This window comes from Eptatretus burgeri, chromosome 15 (assembly GCF_056783735.1).
Source record: "Eptatretus burgeri isolate ZD-2024b chromosome 15, Ebu_testis_v1, whole genome shotgun sequence".
In the NCBI taxonomy this organism is placed as follows: domain Eukaryota; kingdom Metazoa; phylum Chordata; class Myxini; order Myxiniformes; family Myxinidae; genus Eptatretus; species Eptatretus burgeri.
The window spans coordinates 13834820-13862789 of NC_140975.1; the positions used below are offsets into that span (position 1 = coordinate 13834820).

The window sequence follows — 27970 nt, forward strand, 5'->3', positions numbered from 1 at the left end:
AGTGATTCTTCACCATTGAGAGATAGTGCTCAAAAACGATATATAGCATGGGATTTCAAAAATGTATTGGACCCGATATGTTCTTGTGGATCAGGCATTACAGAGCGAAGGTATGCCCTCCACCGAGTGCCCTTCTAGTTATAAATGGGACAATCATGGAATACTCTTTTGGTGTTCATGAAAATTTCTCCACCCGTTTTGAATACTTGCTTCTGATTTGTTACATTACGTGATTGAGATTTTCATATTTTATTTAATGATTGTCCATTCCCGTTTTCAGAAGCTACTCCGATTTTTCTGTAAACGTTTTACACAAATTTATATGAAATAAAACTTTTTTTCTTTGGAGTGATCTTAGACTCACGGAAGGCCTTGTACAGACATCACATGCAGAACAAGAACATTTGGAAGGAAGAGACGAACGACTTAGTACAAGTATACATGAGTGTTACACCAATATGTCAGCATCACGAGAAAAGTGTTTGTGCAAATGAGAAGAGCAAGCAAACTTTATGCTCAATGAAACATGCAATAGGGAAATGATTCTTGAAATTGTTAAATTTGTAGCAAAAAACACTTACCATCAACTTTAAGCCTTGTTCGATTATCTTTTTTTGCCTGGAATTTTGTACGATGACATTTTCTTCCTTTGACACTCTGATCGAACTCAAACTGACATTTGTACATTGCCTCGTCCTCCATCTTCAGATATCTGATCCTCACCGAACCATCTCCATCACTTGGGTTTCCCACGGTTTGAATCCTCCCCTTGAACCCCCTATGTGTATCATTCGTGGAGCTGTTGAAGATCAGCTTTTTACCATGTTTATACCAAACCAAACTCAATTCTTTTATATTGTTTCCTTCATTATGAATAAAACGGCAGGGAAGGATCACATCCTCGCCCCGCAAACCGATCACCTCCCGTTGGACACAAAGTTTCATTGTCTTTGTCGATGTACAGATGTCCGTGTCTGGGTGCTGATAATCTGCGATGGGGAAAATATTTAACAATATTAATAATGGTCGTCATATAGTTTTGCTTGAACAACTGATAAATTACATTATTATATACATGGGTGAAACGGCAGAACTTTTTAAAAAGGGGAAAACGAGAAATACGAGAACGAGAAGAAAAAATGGAAAACGGGGATATGCTCCTGCGGAAAATTTTGAAAAATTGATGTCAAAATATACATTTTGGGGGCGATTCTGTCCATATTGTCGCAAAAAACTATGCAATGACATTTCGGGAAGAATTTTCTTATTTTACCTGAAAATTCTTTGCTGGAGCCTGATCTTGGCTTAACGGTTTGGATGGCTGACTTCAAATCTTAGGGTCTTGAGTTCCAACCCCTCTCCTGCAGTTGAATTAACACCAGGCGGGTTGACTCAGCCCATCATCCTTCCAAGGTTGGCAAAATGAGTAACAGGGGGCACTACTTAAGCGTTGGCTAGCGGTCTGAGTCGTGAATGTATAAGTGATGGGAATACGTCTGAAAGGAGTAAAAATACCACAAGGGAATGGTAAGTTACCGAGGTACTTTGCTGAATAGCCCTCTGGAACCTGGCAGGGCCAAAGGCAGGAATGTTGATGAAGGATCCAAGGAGAAATTGGCTATGGACTCTTCGGACAAGCTTCACCAACTCGCATAAGGTAACGCGAGACGTGCAAGGGGCCACAAAGGTAAATAAGAGTTCTTTACACACGAGTCACACGAAGGGGCCAATATCAGGTGAAGAATTGTTACCAGCGAAACTCCACCATTCGGTTGCCCTTTTCAGCACAACACCAGGCACAGACGACCTCTGTGGAGTGGAATGCATCTGATAGACACCAACAATGACGGTCGTTCATGCCCCAAACGCCAAGCAGGTGGATCTTTAAAGTAAAAGGAAAAGACGTCCGCGCACCCAGTTACGGAAAACCCCCTATCAAGCCGAGCTCGAGAATATTTACATATTATAACATGAAAAGCAAAAGGAAACCTCTACAGATAGCAATGGCAATGGCACGCCAGTTCTCCTCGACCTTTTGTGAGACGATTGAAGAAGAATTCTACCGAAGGAGAAATAGTGAGTCCAGTCTCGGTGATAAGACCACGTAAAAAAATTACTTGTTTAGCGTCCACCTCTTTCAATTTTTCCAGGTAGGGAAGGAGATTTAAATTTTTTTTTATTTTATTTCATGAATGGAGTGGTGGCATGCAGTGGAATACGAAGACATCTATGGTATTCATGGTCAGAAGGCAAGTTAGGATGGTACAGAACATAGAAACTTTTAAGCTCGAAATTGAAGAAGAAAACATGAAAATTGCTGTTTAAATCTTTGTTCAAGTGAAAGTTAAACTTGTACACATGTATTTAAAGTGATAAATTTTGAACGTGCATTGCGTTGGCCATCAACACACTGAACACACTTGGCTTTGCACTGCCATCGTCATCAGAGTCCGTGTCACCATGCTCACGGTGACCGCGCACTTCATCAGCGATCAGAAACATGATGAAGGAGCCAAGGTTTTTCACCACATCAGTCACATATGAATTCAAGGAGACCTTTGTCAAGTCCTTGATGGACTTGCTTGTCCCTACCTTTGCACATGAGAATGTGCATCGCATGTCATCGTCAGTAGAATCGCCGTCGTACATGCCATTGCAAAATTAACAATACAGTTCCAAAAGCGTGATATCCACGGCTGGCGTACAACCAAACCAATCTTTAACTGGCCCACTGCTGCATTCCTTGGCCACACAACATATCAGAAATACCACTGTCAGTCTATACAAAAGCGTGTCCTACTTTGAAAGCTTCCATTCGCTCCATCTGTCATTGAACACAGCATGGATGGATTAGCAACCGGAAAACTAATGGCGTCAATGTTAATGCACAGACGCATTGGTGAGTACGCCTTTGTCCGATAGAGGAGCCGTCATCTGGATGTTTGTTGGTGGGTTTAAAAGCGCAAACATGATTATACACTGTTCTTAGGCAGGAAAACGTTGTCTTTGACAGTTTTTACACTTTATTTTAAGGGTTTTTTGACAAATAAAAATTAAAAATAAAAAATCCAGGTCGGGGACATTTCTCAGGTTTGGCGGGGACACTAACGAGTAATTTTTTTAATGTGGACTAATTTAAGCGGTATTCTCCAGCTGTTATAAATCACCTACGAGGGATGAATGAACGTCACAGCCTTCCATTCCGATCAGGTAACCCCGCCTTTTCCTTTTCCCCACCCCGTTCTCCAATATCCTTCTTCTTCTGTAAACTTAATCTCTCTATATTTTCATTCCAATCACAAATTAATACTACACCATTAATAGAACAAAATAGAATGTTAACTCTCATGATGTAAACGGATATAAATGCCATTTCAACGTGACAACCAGTAATGACGAATCTGCCGGCAAGGAAAAGCGGATACTCAACACCGACGGACACACACGGTCTCCTGCCTGGCGAAAATCTAATCACGGTGACGCGCTTGCAAGCTTTCGTATCCGGCTAACTTCTACAATAATGACTCACAATAAAAACTACCATGGGGGCAATTCACATAATCGTGGTCATAATGCATGAGCATTTCACCCCATCTGGAGGGAAATGGTTTTAGAAACGAATCAGCATTTCAGAATAGCACCACAATTACATAAAATCGTGGCATGCCTTTCTGATGACAAACATACAGGAACCTACATGTGGGTCGTTACAAAAACACGGATTTCCGTAAAATATGGAAGGAGTTTCACCCAAGTAGACATTATCAAACCGAATTAAAAACAATCATCTGTAGTTAGCCCTGAGTCTTGCAATCCTGATTTGGGAGCTCTATGAGTCAGAGCACATCAAACCATTCCTTAATTTATCAAGGTAGCTCAGAAGGTAAAACATGATCATCGTTCAGTTGGCAAGTTTACATTTGATTCCCTCCCATGTCTGCTCTTCCTTTTCGAGGGGACATTAATCCGGTTGTCCCATCTGTGGATGTTACAGTTCAGGTGGTACATTTTGAAAACAGTAGGCCATTGTGAGTCTCAACTGTGGCAAATTTCAAAATTCCTACCATAATCTATAAGGGCACTGGAATCAACAATAAAGCCTGCAAATGATGCAAACAAATGACTATGATGATACTTTTGTTCATCCCTTATGTGTGGAGTGGGTATTTACTCCTTTCCACTTTATTGGGTTTACCACCATTGATGCAGTGGCTATTACACCACCATTGATGCAGTGGCTATTACACCACCCTATCTAACAAGTTACATTAGTTCTTCGTGCTAGTTGTTTGTGTCCTTTATGACGTCCTTGAAAACTTTGTTTCCTGTTTGGAATGATTTTCAATTTTGTTTCACTGACAAGCAGACATGAGAGTATAAAAAAACTCACTCCTCTGCACATGCACAGTCGGGATGAGTTCAGAGCCAAAGTAATGATAAACTACAGGTTAGTATTCCGATTCTTGTTCAAAATATAACATTCAATTGAAATCAAGTTTTTGCTCAATCATAAACTGACGTTTGCAGACAGATGGACGGACAGACGGACGGACAGAAAGAAGTGAACCTTTTGATTAACCACACTTTTTGCTTTGCTTGCATGGGGTAAGTATAACATGTTATCAACTCAACCATTGCTTGAGTTAATAGCTGTGCTGGGAAGATTTTCTGCATGAAAGTGAAATTTTAATTGTGCTGTAAAATAAAACTCGATTACTTTTGTAGATTCGACAGGAAAGAAAATCTCATTTTGCACCCTGAATAGAGATTGAGAACTGCTACTACTACTACTACTACTACTACTACTACTACTACTACTACTACTACTACTACTACTACTACTACTACTACTACTACTACTACTACTACTACTACTACTACTACTTTGTTAATGGTCCCAATTATTCCCACCTTCTTGTCGAGTCAGCCTGGAAACGTCTTTGACCCAAGTCTTTCAAGAACTGGCTGGCTAGGCCTGACCGTTTACTTGCGGTGGCAATAATTTGAGATTTTGAAAGGGTATCGGCAACAACCCGTCTACCTTTCTGGAAAGACATAATGGGATCTTTAACGACCACCAACGACCAGTAGGTTAGACAGCTCAAAGACGAGTGCATATCCCTCTATGCTATCCTGCCAACCGCTATAGAATGGAGAAGGAAGATTGAAAGACGCAGATATTGAAGGATATACGAATCATCAAATAACTTACCAGCAAAAATATTTCCAAAGAGTAGAACGAAGGGAAGGTAAAGCATCAACATCGTTCGGTACGTCTTGCCAGCGGAGGGGAGCCTTGTTTTGTGGATGAGAACCAAATGGAAATCGCTATTTGGGACCAAAAAAATTCCGCACCAGCACTAAATTAGCGCCAACTGCATTGAGCACTTTCAGCTGATTCAAACCACAAAATATCTCACTTCTCTTATCCAGACATTTTTTCCATAGACGTGATGTCATAACATTAACAGTTCGAGATTTCCTAAACTCGAACTCATCAATCGGTATACATAGGAAGCACCACTCATCGTAACATCCTCACCTGTTTGCCCGGTTTCTGAACTCGAATGTTTGCGCACAGTAAATTTCTTGTTTAAATATTTCATCTGATTTTAGATTAACGTTCAATATAAACACTTGCTTATCTCAAAATAACACTCGTTCCGTAATTCCACAGATTTCAAATGAATCCTTTAATACACAATTATCATTTTATGGATGGGTTTGTTTTCGTTTTCCTGTTAAGAAAACATACCATTGTGCTTTTCTTTACCATACATCCATTGTTCAGTTCGTATAATGATTTCGTTATTCGTTGGACACACTCGAGGCCGGGCAGAACGTATTCGTTTCTTTGTATACAAGGTCAAGGCTCGTGGAGGAGCTGGTGCACTGAATGGATCAGGACACAACAGAACAAAGGCAAGAGTATAGAAAGGGGGAAACACCAACAGCGGGGTTGAAGGACAAAATAGAGGGGTACTTGGCCAAATGATGGGTGTGGGGAGGATGAATGAGGGGTCGGGGTGGACGCATGGGGTAGACAAGATGGATACAGAAAGAAACTCTCAGGAAAGAGAAGCTGGAAATTTCGAAGGAGGACGGCTTGGGGTGGGTTAACGAGGGTAGAAAAGATCATGGTTTTGGATTGGATACGATCTGAGATGGTGCTGAGCTGCTGTCTTGAAGACCTGGAGAGAAGAATGAGATTGAAGAGGATGTGGAAATTGGTTCCACAGGGTGGGGAAAAAGAAGAATGAATGAGTGGAGGTGGGCAGATTATATGAATTTTGAGGGTTTCACTATAAGGGGGTTGTGTATTTACTTGTTGACTGAATGCACCCTGTAGAAACCTGGAAATCTGGGTGGACGGCAGAGGGGGGGGGCGGGGGGCAAAGCACGGAGAGGGAAGAGTGTGCGAGACCATAAAGCAGGTGGTGGAAGACATAAAACCACCAACATGTCTATGATGGTAAAGTGATTTCCGTTGCTGTTTTCTCCAATAAGCTTAACTGTTGATATTTATCTGCAACTCCCTATATTTTTGGACTTACAATTTACAGAGATCGAGGCTCATGAAAGCTCAGAAAGCTGAATGACGACGGGTGACGCAGACAAGTTTATCAAGCGGAGGGAGTTAGCACACAGTGGAGGATTGAGAATTGCGGAAAGATGGAAAATACAAGCAGCACAAGGAAGGAAAGTAGCCAACCTTGGTTGTGGTGAAGCGGAAAGACAAGGAAACTGATCGCGCTGAGTATATTGACAAAGAACGTGTGTAAAATAGGCAGGAAAAGTGGACAAACAGGTTACATGTGGGAAAATGTGTGGGAATGTCCCATCCCTCAAAGATGGGGATGGGTCAGGCAGGGTGATTTGTAAAATTTCCAGTGGGGGGATAAAATTGACAGACATCATGGGCTTTAATTTTTTTTTTTGTTATTTCTGCCTTTTACAACTTTCAAGCTATACATAACAATGCGACATAAAGCTGAAAAATCACATTACAATTATAAAATAGTTCCGAGGGGGACTGACGGCTATTTTTCAAAAAGGTGGAGTGAAAATAATGGATTGGGGGTTAGGGGCCAGGGCTCTCCCTTCCTGAAGTGGTACAGTCATGGGGAGCACAACTTAACTTCATGGCATGGTCCTTATGCTTCATGAAGAGTTTGGACGACTTCTGGCCATCGATGTCTGAGAAGATTTTTAGCCGCATCTCGCGTAGCGAACGCTGGCTCCAAGAGAGCACCGTCGTCTTCTTCTTCTTCTTCTTCTTCTTCTTCTTCTTCTTCTTCTTCTTCTTCTTCTTCTTCTTCTTCTTCTTCTTCTTCTTCTTCTTCTTCTTCTTCTTCTTCTTCTTCCAAAACCTTTAGGACACGGCTCTTTTATATACAGGATCCGGATCTCCTTAAATACTAAACACCTGTACACATCCTCGCATTGAGGGTTCCTTTTGAGAGCATCTATCATGAACTTTTAAATATATTCGGACATTTGCTTTAAAGTTTCGAAAAGTTCACGTTACTATTTAAAGATTATTCCATTTAATGTGTTGTAATTTCGTAAATACACTATTTTTCATCATGAACGAGGAGCCTCCATGACGGATCTCGCTATTGGCTCCATCAAGGCATGTGATGAAATCTCGGAAGTTGTTGTTGTTATTGTTATTGTGATCAATATGCTGATGTTTCGAATTTCTGTGATGAATTTTTAGCCGCGTCGCGTTGCGAACGCTGGCTCTAAGAGAGCTCTGCGTTGTTCTTCTTCTTCTTCTTCTTCTTCTTCTTCTTCTTCTTCTTCTTCTTCTTCTTCTTCTTCTTCTTCTTCTTCTTCTTCTTCTTCTTCTTCTTTTTCTTGTTCTTGTTCTTCTTCTTCTTCTTCTTCTGGTGAAGACAAAACCTTTAGGACGCGGCTGTTGGACACATTTGTCCTTGTTTAATAAATTACCTGAATTTGAGTAGAAACCCCCCTTTTCAGCCTCTTATAGGGGTGAATCCAGATGGGGAGTACAACCCCATGAGAAGTTACTCTTCTAATGTATCGTACAAAATTTGGTCCATATCAGTTGTGTAGTTTGTGAGGAAAATATGTTTTAGTGAATATGAGGGATGAGGGGAGGGAAGCTGTGTCCCCCTTTCCCAGAGGAGATACGGTCATGGGGAGCAACACTTAAGGCTCAGACATGGTCACGATGCCACATGGCCAGTTCGGTCTGGATCTGGTTGTCGGTTTCCAAGAAGAAGATTTTTGAATGAAATACTGACATTTAGGGCAAAACCCCCCTTCAATCCTCCTTAAATGGATGGATCCGGATGGGGAGCACAACCTCATGAGACCTTACAGTCCTGATGCATTGCACCAAATTTTATCCATATCACTCAGGTAGTTGTGGAGATGTTTCAGTGAAAATGAGGGACTTGGGGAGGAGCCCGCTTTCTGGGGCAGATGTGACCATGAGGAGCACAACTTAAGGTTTGGGCATGGTCCCCATGCCTCGTGGCAAGTTTGGTATGGATCTGTCTGGTGGTTTCTGAGATGACGATTTTTGAATAAAATACCAATATTTGGGGTAAAACCCTATTTCACCCTCTTTATAGGGGGTGCTCACAAAAAGTTGCGGATGCATTCGTATAAAATTTGGTGGACATGTTGGGCGTATGATGAGGAAGAACTGATTAGACTTTGGTGAAGATCCGGATATGGATCCGGCTACGAGAATTTTTTAAGTGATACTTCCCCATTGAGTAATCGGGCTAAAAATGATATATAGCACGATATCTCAAAAAGTTGTTGACTAAACTTGGTGGATGAGTTGATTAGGTGACAATAACAAGCCGATTCAATTTCAGTTCAGCTCCGAATCCAGATCCGGCTTATCAGTGGGATGCAAAACGTAAACGAATCAGGTTGGCGGAGGGATGCACCACTCTGCGGGTGCCCTTCTAATTCCTCCTGTTTTTTTGTTCATTCATTTGTTCTTCTTTGACTGTGTGCGACCTGTCGGTGAGTGCGAGAAGTGCGAATAAAGAAAGCCTCAACGACATCCTTTCTTTCTACTTTCCTGACTTAACTGCGAACATTCGACTGGAGCTGATTTGAACAGGAAAATCTAGTTTGTTCAGTGTGCCAATTATAATCGGCCACATAAAAAATTATAACGATAATTATAGCTTGCCAACTCTTACACTTTGACTGTGTGCCATAGACATGTATTTCCTTGTTCTTTATTCTTGCTATAAATTTTTTTTAAAGTGAGAATTCTTGATGGAAATAAATTATTTTAACAACTAATAAAGCAGTTAGAATGATAATAATATGCATGAATATAATATTATAACCAGTGCAATAACATGGGAATGTGAGATGATGTGGTGATTCACAGCTTGTGCAAACTTTTGTGGACAAATAAAAACTTGGAAGCAACTGAAAATGCAAAGCCTGCGTCCACGTCCACTTTGAATTCAGACGACTTCTTCTTCAGGCTTGGAAACATGACGTCATGTACATAAAAAAACGAAATTGACGAATTTAGGTGACCTTGACCTTTTGACCTAAAAGCAATAGGCTTCAGTGACCCAATATGCAAGCCCTGTTCAAAGTTCATGTTAATCTGATGAAAATAGAAAATTTTATGCCTTTGACCTTTTGATGTAAAAAAAATAATTAGATTCTTACTTTTGTTTGGTGAACCACACTGACCTGATGACACTACGCTGACATCATGTACACAAATTATGCCTGCAAAGGTTTCAGTGCCATACGGATGCATCCTCGTTTGCAGGTGATGTGCTGACATAATTTATGTATATGATGTCAGCATTGTGTCATAGTGTCAGTGTGCTTCTTTGGTTGAATTTAATATTCCTGGCTGCAAACGACCTTACTGGTGATCAGCAGGGCAGAGACATTGTGTTCATGTGGCAGGTGACACTTGTTGCTGGCAAGTGGTGCAGTAAGCACTGCACCTCGATTTGTGCTCTGATGCCTTGTCAAGTTAGGGGGTTTGATACAGTGTGTGTATACACAGTGTAGCTTGATACATACTGTATATATATATATATATATATATATATATATATATATATATATATATATATATATATATATATATATATATATATATATATGTATATATATATTTCGGCACGTCCCTTTATTTGTTCCACCATCAGATTTTTGTTACTGCATGAAATGAAACAAGCTTTGACATATATAGTAATGATATTATTTTCTTCCTTGAGAGGCCCCTCAAAATTTGTTTTGATGATTATGGTAGTTAAACAGTTCATGTTCTCCATTTGCAAAATGGGAGGAATTATTGCACAAAAAAGAAATAAAAATGTTTCCCATTTTTTAGAGGACCACTAAGATGAGCGGCTCATAGAATCACGCTCCATTTGGGGAGAAAACAGTTGAGTTCATACCTGATTAATATGTACTTTCCATGTGCCGTAGTTTCTTCACAAAACCATGACTTTCTGACCAGCTAAAATCTACAAGATATGAATATGTAGACGAAACTGATCCGGCCTTTTGGATCACTTTAAAGTAGGGTGCTCTGTAATTTTAATGTGCTCTATGGATCCTCCGGAACTCACGAATGGTACACGTTGTGTCGTCACTAAACTACGTGGTAATGTCATCGAAGTGATAATCAATGGATAAAAATGATATAATATATTGTTTAAAATACATTCATGCTATCTGTCTTTTACCATATGTTGACAGTGACGCCCATCAAAGACGGGCACCTTTACTAGTATGTATGTATATATATATATATATATATATATATATATATATATATATATATATATATATATATATATATATATATATATATTGTTGCGGTTGAGGAAATTCGCAAACCACCATTCAGGTCCCGTAGGTGAGATATTTCTGTAAGTGCATGTGAAGTTAGCCCCAAACCCGTTGTTTAGAGGGAATAAATGTGATTCATTCGGGCTGCGACCCTTTGAGATAGACATTTTTCTGTTCTATCTTTATTTTGAACCAACCATGTCTCAACCGCCATCACACAACAACCACCAACCACAACGCCGCTTCACAACAACAACAACGCCAACATCAAAGATCTTTACCTTCACAACTCGCTCACGCAAACATTGCATCATCGCCATTCTAAACGGCACCATGGCCATAAACCAGCACCTTAAACCCACCACCACCTTCACCTCTCCTTCTGCGGCCATTCCTGCACCACTTGTGGGCACCGAGCGTCAGGCTGTCCTGGCCTCGTATGGGACGCGCGCCGAACCGTGAGTGCAAAATGCGGCCTTTCCGAGGAGAAGTTGGATCAGGAATGATACACGCCCACTTCTGATCCGTCCAATCAGCAAGCGCAGGGCGGTTTGGCCCCGCCTCCAGGCGCGTCGGAGTAGAATCAAGATATGCAAATTCTAGGATCAGGGGAGATTCATGCCCCCTTTTCCTCCGTCCAATGGGCAAGCGTGGCTCCACCCCCAAGCTCGTTCTGATCCAGACATTTGCATATGGGTTCTCCTGCCGGCATATAAAGCGCCGAGCGCAGGGCGAATTGAAGCAGTCTGTCAGGGTTCGGAGTCTGTCGAGGAGCTGCAGAGAGAGGAAGCCTGGAGCGCGGTCGAGTCGGTTTGAGCGCAGAGTCAGCCTTGGAGGAGCGGGGAGTGAGTCGGGAGGCGAGGGCGTACAGGTGGTTTGCTGCAGTAGGCTGAGGAGAATGGGGGAAGAGACCGAATATCTCGGGTCCGAGGCAAGGAAGACGGCGGTCGGTGACGAGCTCGCAGTGGAATCACTCGTTGCGGGACCCAAGCAAGCCAGCTATCCTCTTTCCCCAGAGCATCAACAATTCCCCCCCTTCCCCCCCCCGCACTGAGATAGTGCAAAAAGGGGGCCCCATTCCCACCCCACTCCAAGCAGTGCCAACGAAACCCGCGAAGGAGCGCGGAGTCGGGGCACCGCCGCGCCACCACATTGGCGGCTCATCACAAAGACACTGGTAGGATCCACCCGGTCTCGCGGACCTGACCGCTCTTTCAGATCCCGCGCAAATATTGGCCCACAGGCCCTGTCTGCCCCCTTGTCTTTGAGGGTGGCCCTTTTCTTTTGCTTTTGAGTAAATGTGTTGTTGGCGCCATCTGTAAAGTAAAACTGTTTAAGTGTTGCCGTGTGCTCGCGTAGTCGGTAGTAGATCTGCATTGTTGTGTTTCTTTTGGAGCATTTGATATATGTGCATTCTGTTTAATTGTATATGTGTGCTCTCCGCGTGCCGTGGAATAAATGTGCATTATGTTGAACTGTTTTCCCGTTTCGCTTCGTCTTTTCTTTAATTGAATCTCCATCTTGCTTCACGTAAAGGGTTGGTAGTGGGCTTAATACGCCAGATAATTAATCGGAACCGTCGAGGCTGACGATAACACCGCTCGGTTATCCCGATAGTGCGGAACGGGTCGCTTAAGTGGCCCGTGTCCGGAGTCGACCTGCGGCGAGGTGCGATCACCTGGTCTACCCTCCGCGTGGGTACTTAGGTAGGTCGAGTTTGGCGAACAACCCGATCCCACGCGGGGGGGCGATTGGCACGATTGTGGTGAGGCCGAAAGGCCCACCCGTGACTAGCTCCCGGCGTTAGTCCGAGAGGGTCACGGCAGAATTGGCCGTCCGGTGGGCGACGTGCTGCGATTCCAGTTATGTGGCCATTCGCACGCCGGCGGGCGCGAATTCGCGACAATATATATATATATATATATATATATATATATATATATATATATATATATATATATATATATATATATATATATATATGTATGTATATATTTACACATGTATATATATGTTTGTATATATATATATATATATATATATATATATATATATATATATATATATATATATATATGTATATTTATATATATATATATATATATATATATATATATATATATATATATATATATATATATATATATATGTATATACAGGGTGTCCTTCAAAAATGACATCATTTGAAACTTGAATATCGAAGTAACTACATGTTCCAGGCAAACGAAAGTAAATCGGCTTCATGTTGAACAATAAAAGATGTATTTGTCAAAATTCGGACAAGAGATTCAGAGGGATGTAGATTTTATAACCGTTTTCTCAAAACTTCACAAATGTTCAATATGCGCACCGCCTGTGACACGACACACGTCAAGTTGGTGGTCCAGCTCCTGCCAAACACACTGTACAAGTTTTTCTTACATTCTCTTGTGTAGCATGTCTTGTGTAACATTCTCTTGTGTAGCATGTCTTGTGTAACATTCTCCAGCGCCTCAGTGAATCTCTGCTGAAGCTCCTCTTGGCTTGTAGGAAGAGGGGGGATATAGACCAATCCTTTCAGATAGCCCCATGCAAAAAAATCACAAGGCGTCAAATAAGGTGAACGTGGTGACCATTTCAACAGCACATTGTCATTATCACTGGCCCACCGAATCAATCTTCCAAGTAGATTCTCATTGAGATACGAATTAAACATTCAACTTAGTTTTTACACATTTTGTTAAAATTTGAGATCATTTGAGCGAGAATTAGCTATGTTATTAGACTCCGAAATGATGTCCTTTTTTTAGGGACACCCGATATATATGTATATATATATATATATATATATATATATATATATATATATATATATATATATATATATATATATATATATATATATATATATATATATATATACATATATTTACATGTATATACAGGGGGCTGCAAAAGTAGGTATACAGTAAGGATTATACCAGTATTACCAATATTATAATAGTGGTGCTAGGATTCATTTAATACTAGAATTCATTTAATTTGAACATTTGAGGGATTAATATGTTTATTATTGGTATGTTATTATTGATATGCTTGTATAATTAATCAATAAAATATGTTTTGTGTGCTCGTTTTCTTTTTCATTACTGTATACTTACTTTTGCAGATATATATATATATATATATATATATATATATATATATATATATATATATATATATATATATATATATATATATATATATATATATATATATATATATATATATATATATATATCGGGAGAAGGATGCTGAGGACGGAGCCGCCAGGTAGGAGGAGAAGAGGAAGGCCAAAGAAGAGGTTCATGGATGCGGTGAGGGCGAACATGCAGGTGGTTGGAGTGTCAATGGAAGATGTGGAGGATAGAGCAAAATGGAGACGTATGATCCACTGTGGCGACCCCTCACGGGAGCAGCCGAAAGAAGAAGAATCTATGTATATGTATATGTATATATATATATATATATATATATATATATATATATATATATATATATATATGTCTATCCATATCCATTCGCTGTGGTCACTGACTTCTATTTACAATAAATTATAGGAAATCAACACCTCTCAGTCTCATCCATGGATATTTCTTTTATATCATTCTATTTTCTTGAGTCTGATTTGTATCGAGGAACAGAACATTATGGTTCACCATTTTGAAATTGCCACTCTTTCGTTTAAATGCTGAAAATTTATGTTTAAAAGACGATTTGAATTTCAGATTTCTCTCTTGCACTGGCAGGTTAAAAGTGTGAGCAGAAGTGAGTTGCTAAAAATGCACACACAGCGCATGCGTGAAAGGCCTCATGAACATTCATACATCAATTTGATAGTCGCATATTGTCATATTTTGTTATTTTTGCCTCCATATCTGGTTCATGTTTGGTTTGTCATATCCCACAAAATATTGGATGTTCCTCAAAACGACTGAATTTTAGTCTTTAAATTAATTGCTTCAATACTCACAGATTTAATTTGCATGAATATTTAATATAATGAATGATTCCTTATAATTAGATCATGAAAAACAATGTGTGTTTGATTGTTTTGAATTACATCTCCACACAAATGAAAAGGCTACAATCCAACATACTTTAAATCACGTATATTTTTCCTCACCAAAAGATTGATGAACAACAAAATATGTGCATGCGTGTACAAATTCCATGATTCTTGAAGTTAATGGTGTTAACAAACTGAGTGGGATGATGTTACGAGCAAACAGTGATGCCACCTTCTTGGCAATATAAATATGCTTGTGAAAACATGAATAAACATAACTATAAGGGCACTAAGTCAAGCACATGTCTCTGCCAGGATGAACAGTTTACGTTTTGTATCCCACTGATAGGCTGGATCTGGATCGAACCAAAATCTAATCGGCTTGTTATTGTCACATACCCAACTTTTTGAGAGATCGTGCTCGAGATTACAGTATGTCGTTTTTGGTCCTATCTCTCAATGGTGAGGAATCACTTTAAAAATTCTACTTCCAGTTCTGGACCCAGATCTCCAACAAAATCTAATCAATTCGTTCTTATCAGACACCCAACCTGTCCATCAAGTTTCATCCAAATCCATCCGTAACTTATTGAGATATCCTGCTCACAGACAAATAGACCAGCAAAAAGTTGTGAAAACAAAACCTCTTCAGGAAAAAAGTATGTTTTTTCATCCAGGTGTTAAAATTCTTGGGAGAACTACATAATAAAGGGCAAAGGGTCAACATCTTGTATATTATTTCCGAGTTTGTGGTTTCGTGTCGCGCTATCTTCGACTTTGTTCTGCGCTCGAGTAACGTGATATTCGGCTTACATTATCTCAAAGACCATATGAGGTGCATGGTACAAAAAAGTAAATAAAATGGTTTTGAAACAGTGAAATCGTATTCCACTTACTGCATTAAAGTAAAATTACTACTGATACTCTGCATCAGTTCCTTTCTCAAACACACCCACCCCAACATGTCGCGCAGAGTGCGGGTTATGCTAGTATAGAATTAATGGGTTGAATTAGAAATTGGCAGACAAGAACACTTGGATGCATGCAGCACATGAGGTGGAGAGAAGGTGCGGGTGAAAGGGAGACAGAGTCACAGTGGACGTCGAAAAACTCAGAGGTAGAAATGGCAGCGACCCTGAGGGAGCGGGAAGCAGACGTTAAAGCTTGGAAGCATGGAAGCAACAGCCTTAGGTAGACAGCTCCGCAATTGAGAGAAGAGGGGGGGGGGGACAAATAATGGAGTTGGATCAACACCTTTGTTGAAAACCTTCCACCAGATACAAGATGTACTGATATATGATAAGGATACCTTGCGTTGGAAATCAAAGAAGCCTGGCCAAAACCCATTAATGCCAGAGACTCAGGAGTTGAGGGTTGGGTGTAACACATTATAATAGTGAAGAGAGGAATATCTGAGGATGATTGTGGAGGGTAAATGTATCAGGCATGGGTGGAATGTGGAATAAGAGATTTCGAGGTTATTTAGGAAGTGAAAAAACATTTCATTAAGGGAAGCATAATCAAGGTATTGGGGAGTGCTCGTTGAAGTGTGGAAGCAAGATAATGTCATTGGTGGAAGAGGGTGGGGTATTATAGGTGGTGAAGACAACTTAGTTATGGGAATTAAAGTTTACTTTTGTGACAGATTGATTAATTTCCTTTTTTCTATACAGAGTTGAGGCTTGTGGAGGAGCTACATCACAGAACAGAACAGAACAGAACAAAACAAAGAGAACAGTGGAAAAAGTTGGGGGACAAGACACACTAACAGAAGGGTAGATAACAAAATATAGGAAGACTTGGAGCCAAAAACAAAATAACCAAACAGGCATGGAAAGACGTAACGATGAGCACAAAATACAAATAAGAAAGAAAAATAAAACAGAGTCGAAAACAATCGACGGTAACAACGACAAATCCGAAATGGTTTGCTGAACTTTGTTTGCAGGTCACCTGGAGACGTGACATTAAACGTTTTCTTTGCATTATGTTTTAATTATGGCATAAACCATAAATGGACTTGTCTGGTGAGTGTTCAGAACGTTGAGAAGTGAAGACCTTGTTTGAATGGACCAGAATAGTGGCGTACGTAATCTCAACCTCCTCCTCTTCTTGCTGGATAAACATTATCAACCTCCTCTTCTTCCTCTTCCTGCTGGATAAAAAGGAGAAGAAAGGGGGAAAAAAAATAAAAAAGGGATTGGGAGTTGGGTGACATAAGTTTTGGGAGAGAAGTGAAGCAAAACTAAGTCTTTTCACACTTAAAATTATGATAGATAATTGAAACATACCCATCAGAGATGAGGAATCCCCTGCCATTGAAAAAAAAAAACATTTTTTTCAAGATGGCCGCCCCAGTCGGCCATATTGGATCCGGCCACGCCCAAAATCAATAGGGTTCTTCCTTTTCAGGTGGTACACGTGTGACCCAAATTTCAAATCGATATGGCGAACAGTTTATGAGTTATCGCACTCACAGCTATAAATGTTGACGCCCGGACGGACGGACGGACGACCCGGGTGACAACAATATGCCCCTTCCGCCACGCGGCGGGGGATAATCAGAGATGGGGAATCCCCTGCCATTGAAAAAAAAAACATTTTTTTCAAGATGGCCGCCCCAGTTGGCCATCTTGGATCCGGCCATGCCCAAATTCAATAAGGTTCTTCCTTTTCAGGTGGTACATGTGTGACCCAAATTTCAAATCGATATGGCAAACAGTTTATGAGTTATCACACTCACAGCAATAAATGTTGACGCCCAGCCAGCCAGCCGGACGGACGGGCGGACGGACGTATGGACAGCCAGACAAACGGACAGACGACCCGGGTGACAACAATATCCCCCTTCCGCCACGCGGCGGGGGATAATGAAATATACCCATCAGAGATGGGGAATCCCTTGCCATTGAAAAGAAACACTTTTTTCAAGATGGCCGCCCCAGTCGGCCATCTTGGATCTGGCCACGCCCAAAATCAATAGCTTTCTTCCTTTTCAGGTGGTACATGTGTGACCCAAATTTCAAATCGATATGGCGAACAGTTTATGAGTTATCGCACTCACAGCTATAAATATTGACGCCCAGCCAGCCAGCCGGACGGACGGACGACCGGGGTGACAACAATATCCCCCTTCTGCCACGCGGCGGGTGATAAAAACACAAGAAATACACACTTTCCAGGAGGGATATACGGTGTCAATCCATCCATTGGGACCATACTCTGTACAGAGCATCATTGCTGCCAATGCAGTCTCCTGAGCTGTTGGACACAATCCTGGACAGGTCACAATCCTGCACAGGATACTCAAATGGCTCAATTATCCCAGCAAGCTGGTACACATTTCACCAACCTGAGAAGGATGACAGGCTGATTCAACACCACCTGGTGTTAATTCACGGGATAATAGGACTCAAACTCAGGACCCTAAGACCCAAATCAGCCACACTCACCACTAAGCCAACATCAGGCTTCATATGGCGTCAATGTACCCCAACGTATAACAGGAGCCAGTGATTAAACCACTTGCACGATTGCGTATGTACAGGTGAAAATCGCAAGTCGTCTCCCCACCCACCTTCACGAGGAAGTGGGGGTGGGGAAAGGCAATTATTTTGTGCCCATAAGTTCCCCCAAGTATGTCTGCAAAGTTTGGTGGAGATCGGTCAAGACGTTTTTGATGCTATATGATTCAGACATACATACCCCCAGAATTGCCGAATTTTTGGATGACAACAAAAATGAGAAAATAGACTTAGAAAAAGTGAATGAAGTATGAATTGTATTTACAATGATTGACCAAGCAAACAAGTCCCACTCACGTTATGGTAAGGATTTGTAGGCAAACCAGTGTCTCTGACATTTCCTGAGAAAGATCAAGTCAGACAAAATATATTGCAATGAATTTGATGCAGCAACGAATATATATGTATATATAATGTTTGCAATGTGTGAAAGACATGAAAAATGCAAACATCTGTACGAGACAAATCTGAATGGCAACTACACGAGCAAACGGATTACAAAATATCCTAAAATGCAACTGAATAAAAATGAGTAAATATTAATGCTTCACCTTCAAGTTTTTTCCTGTAAATGCAAAATCCGAGGACAAGTGCAAAAATTAGAGCGAGGCTCAGGACAATGGACCACCCAACTACAGCCATCAGTATACCAGGTACATGGTTCACTGAACCTTTGAACATCACATGCTCTTGTGCCACGCCATGCTGGTTCTCCACCAGGCAGCTGTAGTTCCCAGCTGGTTCTTCTTCTGTGAGGTTATAACTTCCGATGATCTTGTGGAGTTCATTTTGCTCATTTGAACTGACTGGTATCTCACTCAGATGGACGAGCAGTCCCTTTGGGTTCCACCACGTGATGTTTGGTTCTGGTTTGGCCTCCACCTTGCAAAACAGCCTCCATGAGTTGCTTGATTTCATGAACTCCTTCCAGACACGCAGGATCTTTGGACGCACTGTGGAACCGCATAGTTACATTCACGATGACATCCTTGTAATTTGGTTCAACATACTACCTGAAAGCAATTGGGTGAGATTCAAAACTTTTTTTGCAATTCGCATACTTTTAACGTGCCCATTGCACATTTTATATGTGTTACTGAAAAATGCAAATGTACTTATAATAACATCTAATAACCTCCATCATCGAAGGTGGATGGAGGTTGTTTTCATCCCTGCCTGTCTCTGAACAGGATACCTCAAAAAGTTGTGGATGGATTTGGACGAAATCTGGTAGAGAGGTTGGGTGTGTGAGAAGGATGAAGTGATTTGAATTCGGTGAAGATCAGGATACTAGAATTTTCAATGTGATTCTTTGCAATTGAGCGATAGGAGGCAAAAAACGATATAGAGCATGATATCTCAAAAAGTTGTTGACGAGTTTTGACAAAACTAGTTAAATGAGTTGGTTAGGTGACAATAACAAGTCAATTCGATTTTGGTTCCGGTCCAAATCCAGATCCAACCTTTCAGTGGGATATAAAACGTAAACTGTTCAGCCTGGTAGAGGTATGCGCTCTACCGAGTGCTGTTCAAGTTTAATGTTTGTATTACCATCTGTGGATGACGAACGCTGTAATATTCCTTTCAAACATATTGAAAGATAGACTTTTCATATCGTATCCAGTTGCGGATTCGTATCCAGATCCGGATTCGGACCTTCACCAAATTCAAATCAATTCATCGTGGTCACACATCCAACGTGTCCACCAAGTTTCATCCGAATCCATCCACAACTTTTTGAGATATTGTGCTATTTATAGTTTTTTCCCCTATCTCTCAATGGTGAAGAATCACTTAAAAAATTCTAGTAGCCGGATCTTGATCCGGATCTTCACTAAAAGCTAATCAGTTCGTCCGTGTCACACACTGAATCTGTCCACAAAATTTCATCCGGATATGTTCACAACTTTTTAAGATATCCTGCACTTGAACAAACAGACAGACAGACAGTGAGGGTTGAAAACAAACCTCCTTCACCTTCGAGGGCGGAGGTAATGATGGGAAAAACTTATCTTGTTTCTTTACACCAACGTGCAAAACGTTTTGAATGCCTCTCACACACTGTATAAAATTAGGTCACAAGGTAACAGGTACTATTAATTATCGTTCATCGCAGTTGTCAGAAAATGTTATATTTTGTTGTTTTTTATTCAGCAATTCCCCAAGGAAAGGCAAAGATTTTATTTTATGGAAAAAGGTGGGAGATGAGGGCAGGAACTACGAACTTGTAAAAATATGACGAATGATAATGGAAAGTTTTATAAACTCGAGCTCATATAACACGTTACTCCACGGACTGTTCAGGTATATACTTCAATTTAAATGAAATAATGATTTTAAAGGTCCCATGACACCAAAAAGTACTGAAATTTTATGTATATATATATATATATATATATATATATATATATATATATATATATATATATATATATATATATATATATATATATATATATATATACATATATATACATATATATATATATATATATATATATATATATATATATATATATATATATATATATATATATATATATATATATATATACATATATATATACATATATATATATATATACATATATATATATATACATATATATATATATATATATATATATATATATATACATATATATATATATATATATATATATATATATATATATATATATATATATATATATATATACATATATATATACATATATATATATATATATATATATATACATATATACATATATATATATATATATATATATATATATATATATATATATATATATATATATAAATATATACATATATATATATATATATATATATATATATATAAATATATACATATATATATATATATATATATATATATATATATATATATAAATATATACATATATATATATATATATATATATATATATATATATATATATATATATATATATATACATATATACATATATATATATATATATCTATGTATATATATATATATATATATGTATTTATATATATATATATACATATATACATATATATATATATATATATATAAATATACATATATATATATATATATATATACACATATACATACATATATATATATATATATATATATATATATATATATATATATATACATAAATATATACATATATATATATATATATATATATATATATATATATATATATATATATATATATATATAAATATATATATATATATATATATATATATATATATATATATATATATATATATATATATGTATATATTTATATATATATATATATATATATATATATGTATATATTTATATATATATATATATATATATATATATATATATATATATATATATATGTATATATGTATATATATATATATATATATATATAAATATATACATATATATATATATATTTATATATATATATATATATATATATATATATATATATATATAAATATATACATATATATATATATATATATATATATATATATATATATATATACATATATATACATATATACATACATATATATATATATATATATATATATATATATATATATATACATATATACATATATATATATATATATATATATATATATATATATATATATATATATATATATATATATATATATATATATATATATATATATATATATATATATATATATATATATATATATATATATATATATATATATATATATATATATATATATATATATATATATATATATATATATATATATATATATATATATATATATATATATGTCCTTAAGGAGTTTTTCATCGTGATTTCAGATGTGACAATGTTTTTTTCACAATACTCATTCTGTCAAATGTAAAATAAAAAAAACAAACCTCTTCCGGAATGCCCCTAAAAATTCTCCTGAAAGGGGCGTAACCCAAATGACGTCAACTACAGTACGACAAAAGCTGCACGTACATTACTCGGGTTGGTGGTCTACGTGATTCTATGGGCTTCCTGTGTGTTTCCACGTTTGATTGGTCGACTCAAACGCTTCGTTCATTTCTGCTTTAAAAAAATCAAACATTTGGTTTTGAATAATGGATGGCATGAACTTTCATTTGGCTGGTAGCGACAGTGAGTGTGAGAGAAATGAAGGATTTTGGTCTGAATCACATGGAGAATTGTGGGATAACGTAGTCGCGGGAGGTGAAGTTCAGGCAGCTGGAAATGAAATACGGCCTTACCAGTTCGAGCCCGAAGCAGGACAAGCAGAGGAAAATGGTAATTAAATTCCCGGCGTTCATGATGATCGCGAGGCCATCGAAGGAAGACTCGGAAATAACAACTGGTTACACTAAATCCTATTCGTAATTCAATAATGTAAATTCGACTTGGATACTGCTCGATATCAGAAATATTTTAGTGAGGTGACGTGATCAGAGCAGCGGACATGTTTCTCCACGGCGAATTAATCACACAAGGCTGGCGCATGTCATCGGCCGTATCTCTCCGCGCATAAAACGAAGCAATCTCGCTGTCCGGATACGATGAAAACTTGTGTGCAGAACACACCTTGCAGCACAATTGTCTTGAGTAGTCCGATAAATCTGACATTCTGTTGCATTGATATTTATTTTATTCCTACTGTCGTCATGTAGCGCCAGTAGAAAACAATGAAGAAAAGAGAATAATAAATAAAAGCTACAGCACGTCAGATTTATCGGCCGAGTCGGACGGACGACGGATTTATCGGCCGAGTAGGACGGACGACGGATTTATCGGCCGAGTCGGACGGACGACGGATTTATCGGCCTAGTCGAACGGACGACGGATTTATCGGCCGAGTCGGACGGACGACGGATTTATCGGCCTAGTCGGACGGACGACGGATTTATCGGCCTAGTCGGACGGACGACGGATTTATCGGCCTAGTCGGACGGATGACGGATTTATCGGACTAGTCGGACAGATGACGGATTTATCGGACTAGTCGGACGGATGACGGATTTATCGGCCTAGTCGGACGGACGACGGATTTATCGGACTAGTCGAACGGACGACGGATTTATCGGCCGAGTCGGACGGACGACGGATTTATCAGCCTAGTCGGACGGACGACGGATTTATCGGCCTAGTCGGACGGATGACGGATTTATCGGACTAGTCGGACGGACGACGGATTTATCGGACTAGTCGAACGGACGACGGATTTATCGGCCGAGTCAGACGGACGACGGATTTATCGGCCTAGTCGGACGGACAATGGATTTATCGGCCTAGTCAGATGGACGACGGATTTATCGGACTAGTCGGACGGATGACGGATTTATCGGCCTAGTCGGACGGACGACGGATTTATCGGCCTAGTCGGACGGACGACGGATTTATCGGCCGAGTCGGACGGACGACGGATTTATCGGTCGAGTCGGACGGACGACGGATTTATCGGCCTAGTCAGACGGATGACGGATTTATCGGACTAGTCGGAAGGACGACGGATTTATCGGACTAGTCGGACGGATGATGGATTTATCGGACTAGTCGGACGGATGACGGATTTATCGGCCTAGTCGGACGGACGACGGATTTATCGGCCGAGTCGGACGGACGACGGATTTATCGGCCGAGTCGGACGGACGACGGATTTATCGGCCTAGTCGAACGGACGATGGATTTATCGGCCGAGTCGGACGGACGACGGATTTATCGGCCAAGTCGGACGGACGACGGATTTATCGGCCTAGTCGGACAGATGACGGATTTATCGGACTAGTCGGACAGATGACAGATTTATCGGACTTGTCGGACGGATGACGGATTTATCGGCCTAGTTGGACGGACGACGGATTTATCGGCCTAGTCGGACGGACGACGGATTTATCGGCCTAGTCGGACGGATGACGGATTTATCGGACTAGTCGGACGGACGACGGATTTTTCCAACTAGTCGAACGGACAATGGATTTATCGGCCGAGTCGGACGGACGACAGATTTATCGGCCTAGTGGGACGGACGACAGATTTATTGGCCTAGTCGGACGGACGACGGATTTATCGGACTAGTCGAACGGACGACGGATTTATCGGCCAAGTCGGACGGACGACGGATTTATCGGCCTAGTCGGACGGACGACGGATTTATCGGCCTAGTCGGACGGACGACGGATTTATCGGCCTAGTCGGACAGACGACGGATTTATTGGCCTAGTCGGACGGATGACGGATTTATCGGACGAGTCGGACGGACGACGGATTTATCGGACTAGTCGAACGGACGACGGATTTATCGGCCAAGTCGGACGGACGACGGATTTATCGGCCTAGTCGGACAGACAATGGATTTATCGGCCTAGTCAGATGGATGACGGATTTATCGGACTAGTTGGACGGATGACGGATTTATCGGACTAGTCGGACGGATGACGGATTTATCAGCCTAGTCGGACGGACAACGGATTTATCGGCCGAGTCGGACGGACGACGGATTTATCGGCCGAGTCGGACGGACGACGGATTTATCGTCCTAGTCGAACGGACGATGGATTTATCGGACTAGTTGGACGGATGACGGATTTATCGGACTAGTCGGACGGATGACGGATTTATCGGCCTAGTCGGACGGACGACGGATTTATCGGCCGAGTCGGACGGACGACGGATTTATCGGCCGAGTCGGATGGACGACGGATTTATCGGCCGAGTCGGACGGACGACGGATTTATCGTCCTAGTCGAACGGACGATGGATTTATCGGCCGAGTCGGACGGACGACGGATTTATCGGCCTAGTCGGACGGACGACGGATTTATCGGCCTAGTCGGACAGATGACGGATTTATCGGACTAGTCGGACAGATGACAGATTTATCGGACTTGTCGGACGGATGACGGCTTTATCGGCCTAGTTGGACGGACGACGGATTTATCGGCCTAGTCGGACGGACGACGGATTTATCGGCCTAGTCGGACGGATGACGGATTTATCGGACTAGTCGGACGGACGACGGATTTTTCCGACTAGTCGAACGGACGATGGATTTATCGGCCGAGTCGGACGGACGACAGATTTATCGGCCTAGTCGGACGGATGACGGATTTATCGGGCTAGTCGGACGGATGACGGATTTATCGGACTAGTCGGACAGATGACGGCTTTATCGGACTAGTCGGACGACGGATTTATCAGCCTAGTGGGACGGATGACGGATTTATTTGCCTAGTCGGACGGACGACGGATTTATCGGCCTAGTCAGACGGATGACGGATTTATCGGCCAAGTCGGACGGACGACGGATTTATCGGCCTAGTCGGACGGACGACGGATTTATCGGCCTAGTCGGACGGACGACGGATTTATCGGCCTAGTCGGACGGACGACGGATTTATTGGCCTAGTCGGACGGATGACGGATTTATCGAACTAGTCGGACGGACGACGGATTTATCGGACTAGTCGAACGGACGACGGATTTATCGGCCAAGTCGGACGGACGACGGATTTATCGGCCTAGTCGGACGGACGACGGATTTATCGGCCTAGTCGGACGGACGACGGATTTATCGGACTAGTCGGACGGACGACGGATTTATCGGCCTAGTCGGACGGACGACGGATTTATCGGACTAGTCTAGACTCTAGAGATCTCGAGTTAACTAGTAACTTGTATTAGCATGCACACAATGTATAAGTCAATGCGTTAGAGTCCCGAGCATATGAGGCCGTGTAATACGACAGATAAATTTGTCTTTCGTAGTTGTGCCAACATATTTTTCCCTGTTCATTTATTACAGCATTTTGGCTAAATGTTAATGAATAGCAAGCCAATGGAAGCAGTACCTTCACTTTAGAATAAACCCATGTATGTCGAGTGCAGCCATACCTGCTTTGCATGTTTGTGGAATCGTACCTGTCCCAGCAGGCTGTTTCAACAAACAATTCAATAAGCTGCAAAATGTGGGTGCAGGTTTTTCACATTGTTTGATTTTAAAATTACCTCCTTGCGCCTTGAAGTGATGTAATATTAATGTTTAGTATTTCACTTGTATGTCCCTGTAAGTTTCTTTTTAAATGGAAAGGTTCAACAGTCACATTTTATATTTTGTGTACATGGTATAGCCCTTTATTGTGCATACATGTATTGGATTTGTACACGACTACGACAAGGTAGTAAAGGGATAAATAATTTCCTCGTGATTGTTGTGCATACACGGCTCAGAAGCAGAATTTCTTGTCTCTGTGTGTGAGGGATGAGGGGTTGCATAAACATTTTTTTTTTGCGTTGCAGTTATTGGGGGAGGGGGGGGCATGATGTTACCTTTGAAAAAGAAATATCAGATAGTAGTAGTGTTTTCTAATTATATTTACAGGTGTTCCTGTATAGAAGGCTGCTCTACAATGCCTACAGTAAAGGAATCTGTATGCTGCAAAGAAATAGAGCAGATTGTCACAAAGATGGATGAGCACGAGGAGAGCATACACTGCATCACACACCACTCTGGGATTCACAGCGTGTGCCTTGATAGATGGGTACTGGAAACTGCTTATTATCAGTACCATTAACAATATGGATGGCAAGCCAGACAAGGTGCCACTGATAATGAGTGAGTTTGAGTACAATTTTAATGTATTTTCGTGTATGAAAAGGTACATCTGGTAGGGATAAACAGAAGGTACATGTACATGTTCATTGTCTTCATGGCTTGCTTTACTTTTCCCCCCTTCTCTTGTGCAGGAAAAACAGACACATTGCGTACAGACAACTTGCTAGATGGTGCTGGGGGTATCTCGGAAAGTCTGTGAGGGTCCCACTACCTTCCTGTGCCGTTATGAAGATCAGACAAACTTTTCCTTCTGCGGAGTATCGGGGATTTGAGGAAGCCTGAAGTGGGCATTAAATCAGATATCCAAATGGACATTTATTGTCGTCATTATTTTTTTATCTTGGGTGGGCATGGGCGCTGCAAATGACACTCGTGTCGCTGGGGCCTTTCCAGTTTCCCCTCGTCAGCTTCACTTTAGATGTCCATATTCTCCAACGATTATCATCTTTCGGGAATACATGAAGGCTTACACCGTCTTTGGTTGTATTGCTGCATCCTGCTACGATACATCTTGCAGGCATTTTAGAAAGTAAGGCTAAAACTCATAAAAACTTTTGCGAAACAATCACAGGAATTAAGACGATCAGTGAGATAGTAAACACATGTGCACAATGCATACGGCGCGCGACATCTCGACTCTCGAGTCAATCCACTCTGTGCGGTTCTGGATGTGACGTCAACGCTGAGGTTCGCTGAAGTCAACTTTTTTAAGGGGCAGGGCATAGCAAGTTGTGAAAAGCACGAGAAGTGTTCGAAATATTGGTCTAATTATCCCATTTTTGATTAAAAAAATACATGGGTGATTTCTTCACTAGGAAGGTCAAGTTAATATATAAATAACCAGAAAGTTGTGGGTGTCATGGGACCTTTAAAGATCTTTATATCAAAATACCAGATGTTTATTAATATTGGAGCAGTCTTATACACCACCCTTATACACCACCTTATTGACCGTGTCCAAGTCCTGCTAAACAGA

At 40.3% G+C, this 27970-nt stretch overlaps 1 protein-coding gene and 1 long non-coding RNA gene across 2 annotated transcripts in view; one reads left to right on the top strand and one right to left on the bottom strand.

The window, feature by feature from the left end:
- Positions 1-27970, bottom strand: part of LOC147011562 (immunoglobulin superfamily member 10-like) — a 127879-nt gene that overhangs the window by 96108 nt on the left and 3801 nt on the right. Inside the window, exons 3-4 of the mRNA XM_085857035.1 lie at positions 19053-19334; positions 12676-12678 (exon numbers count right to left, since the gene is read on the bottom strand). Of these exons, the coding sequence (XP_085713161.1) occupies positions 12676-12678; positions 19053-19334 (285 nt within the window). The remainder of the gene's footprint in view (positions 1-12675; positions 12679-19052; positions 19335-27970) is intronic.
- On the top strand, positions 4408-27306 carry LOC147011563 (uncharacterized). Its single transcript, XR_015051690.1, has 3 exons — positions 4408-4447; positions 26761-26994; positions 27126-27306. It is a non-coding gene; the product is annotated as an uncharacterized LOC147011563 (long non-coding RNA).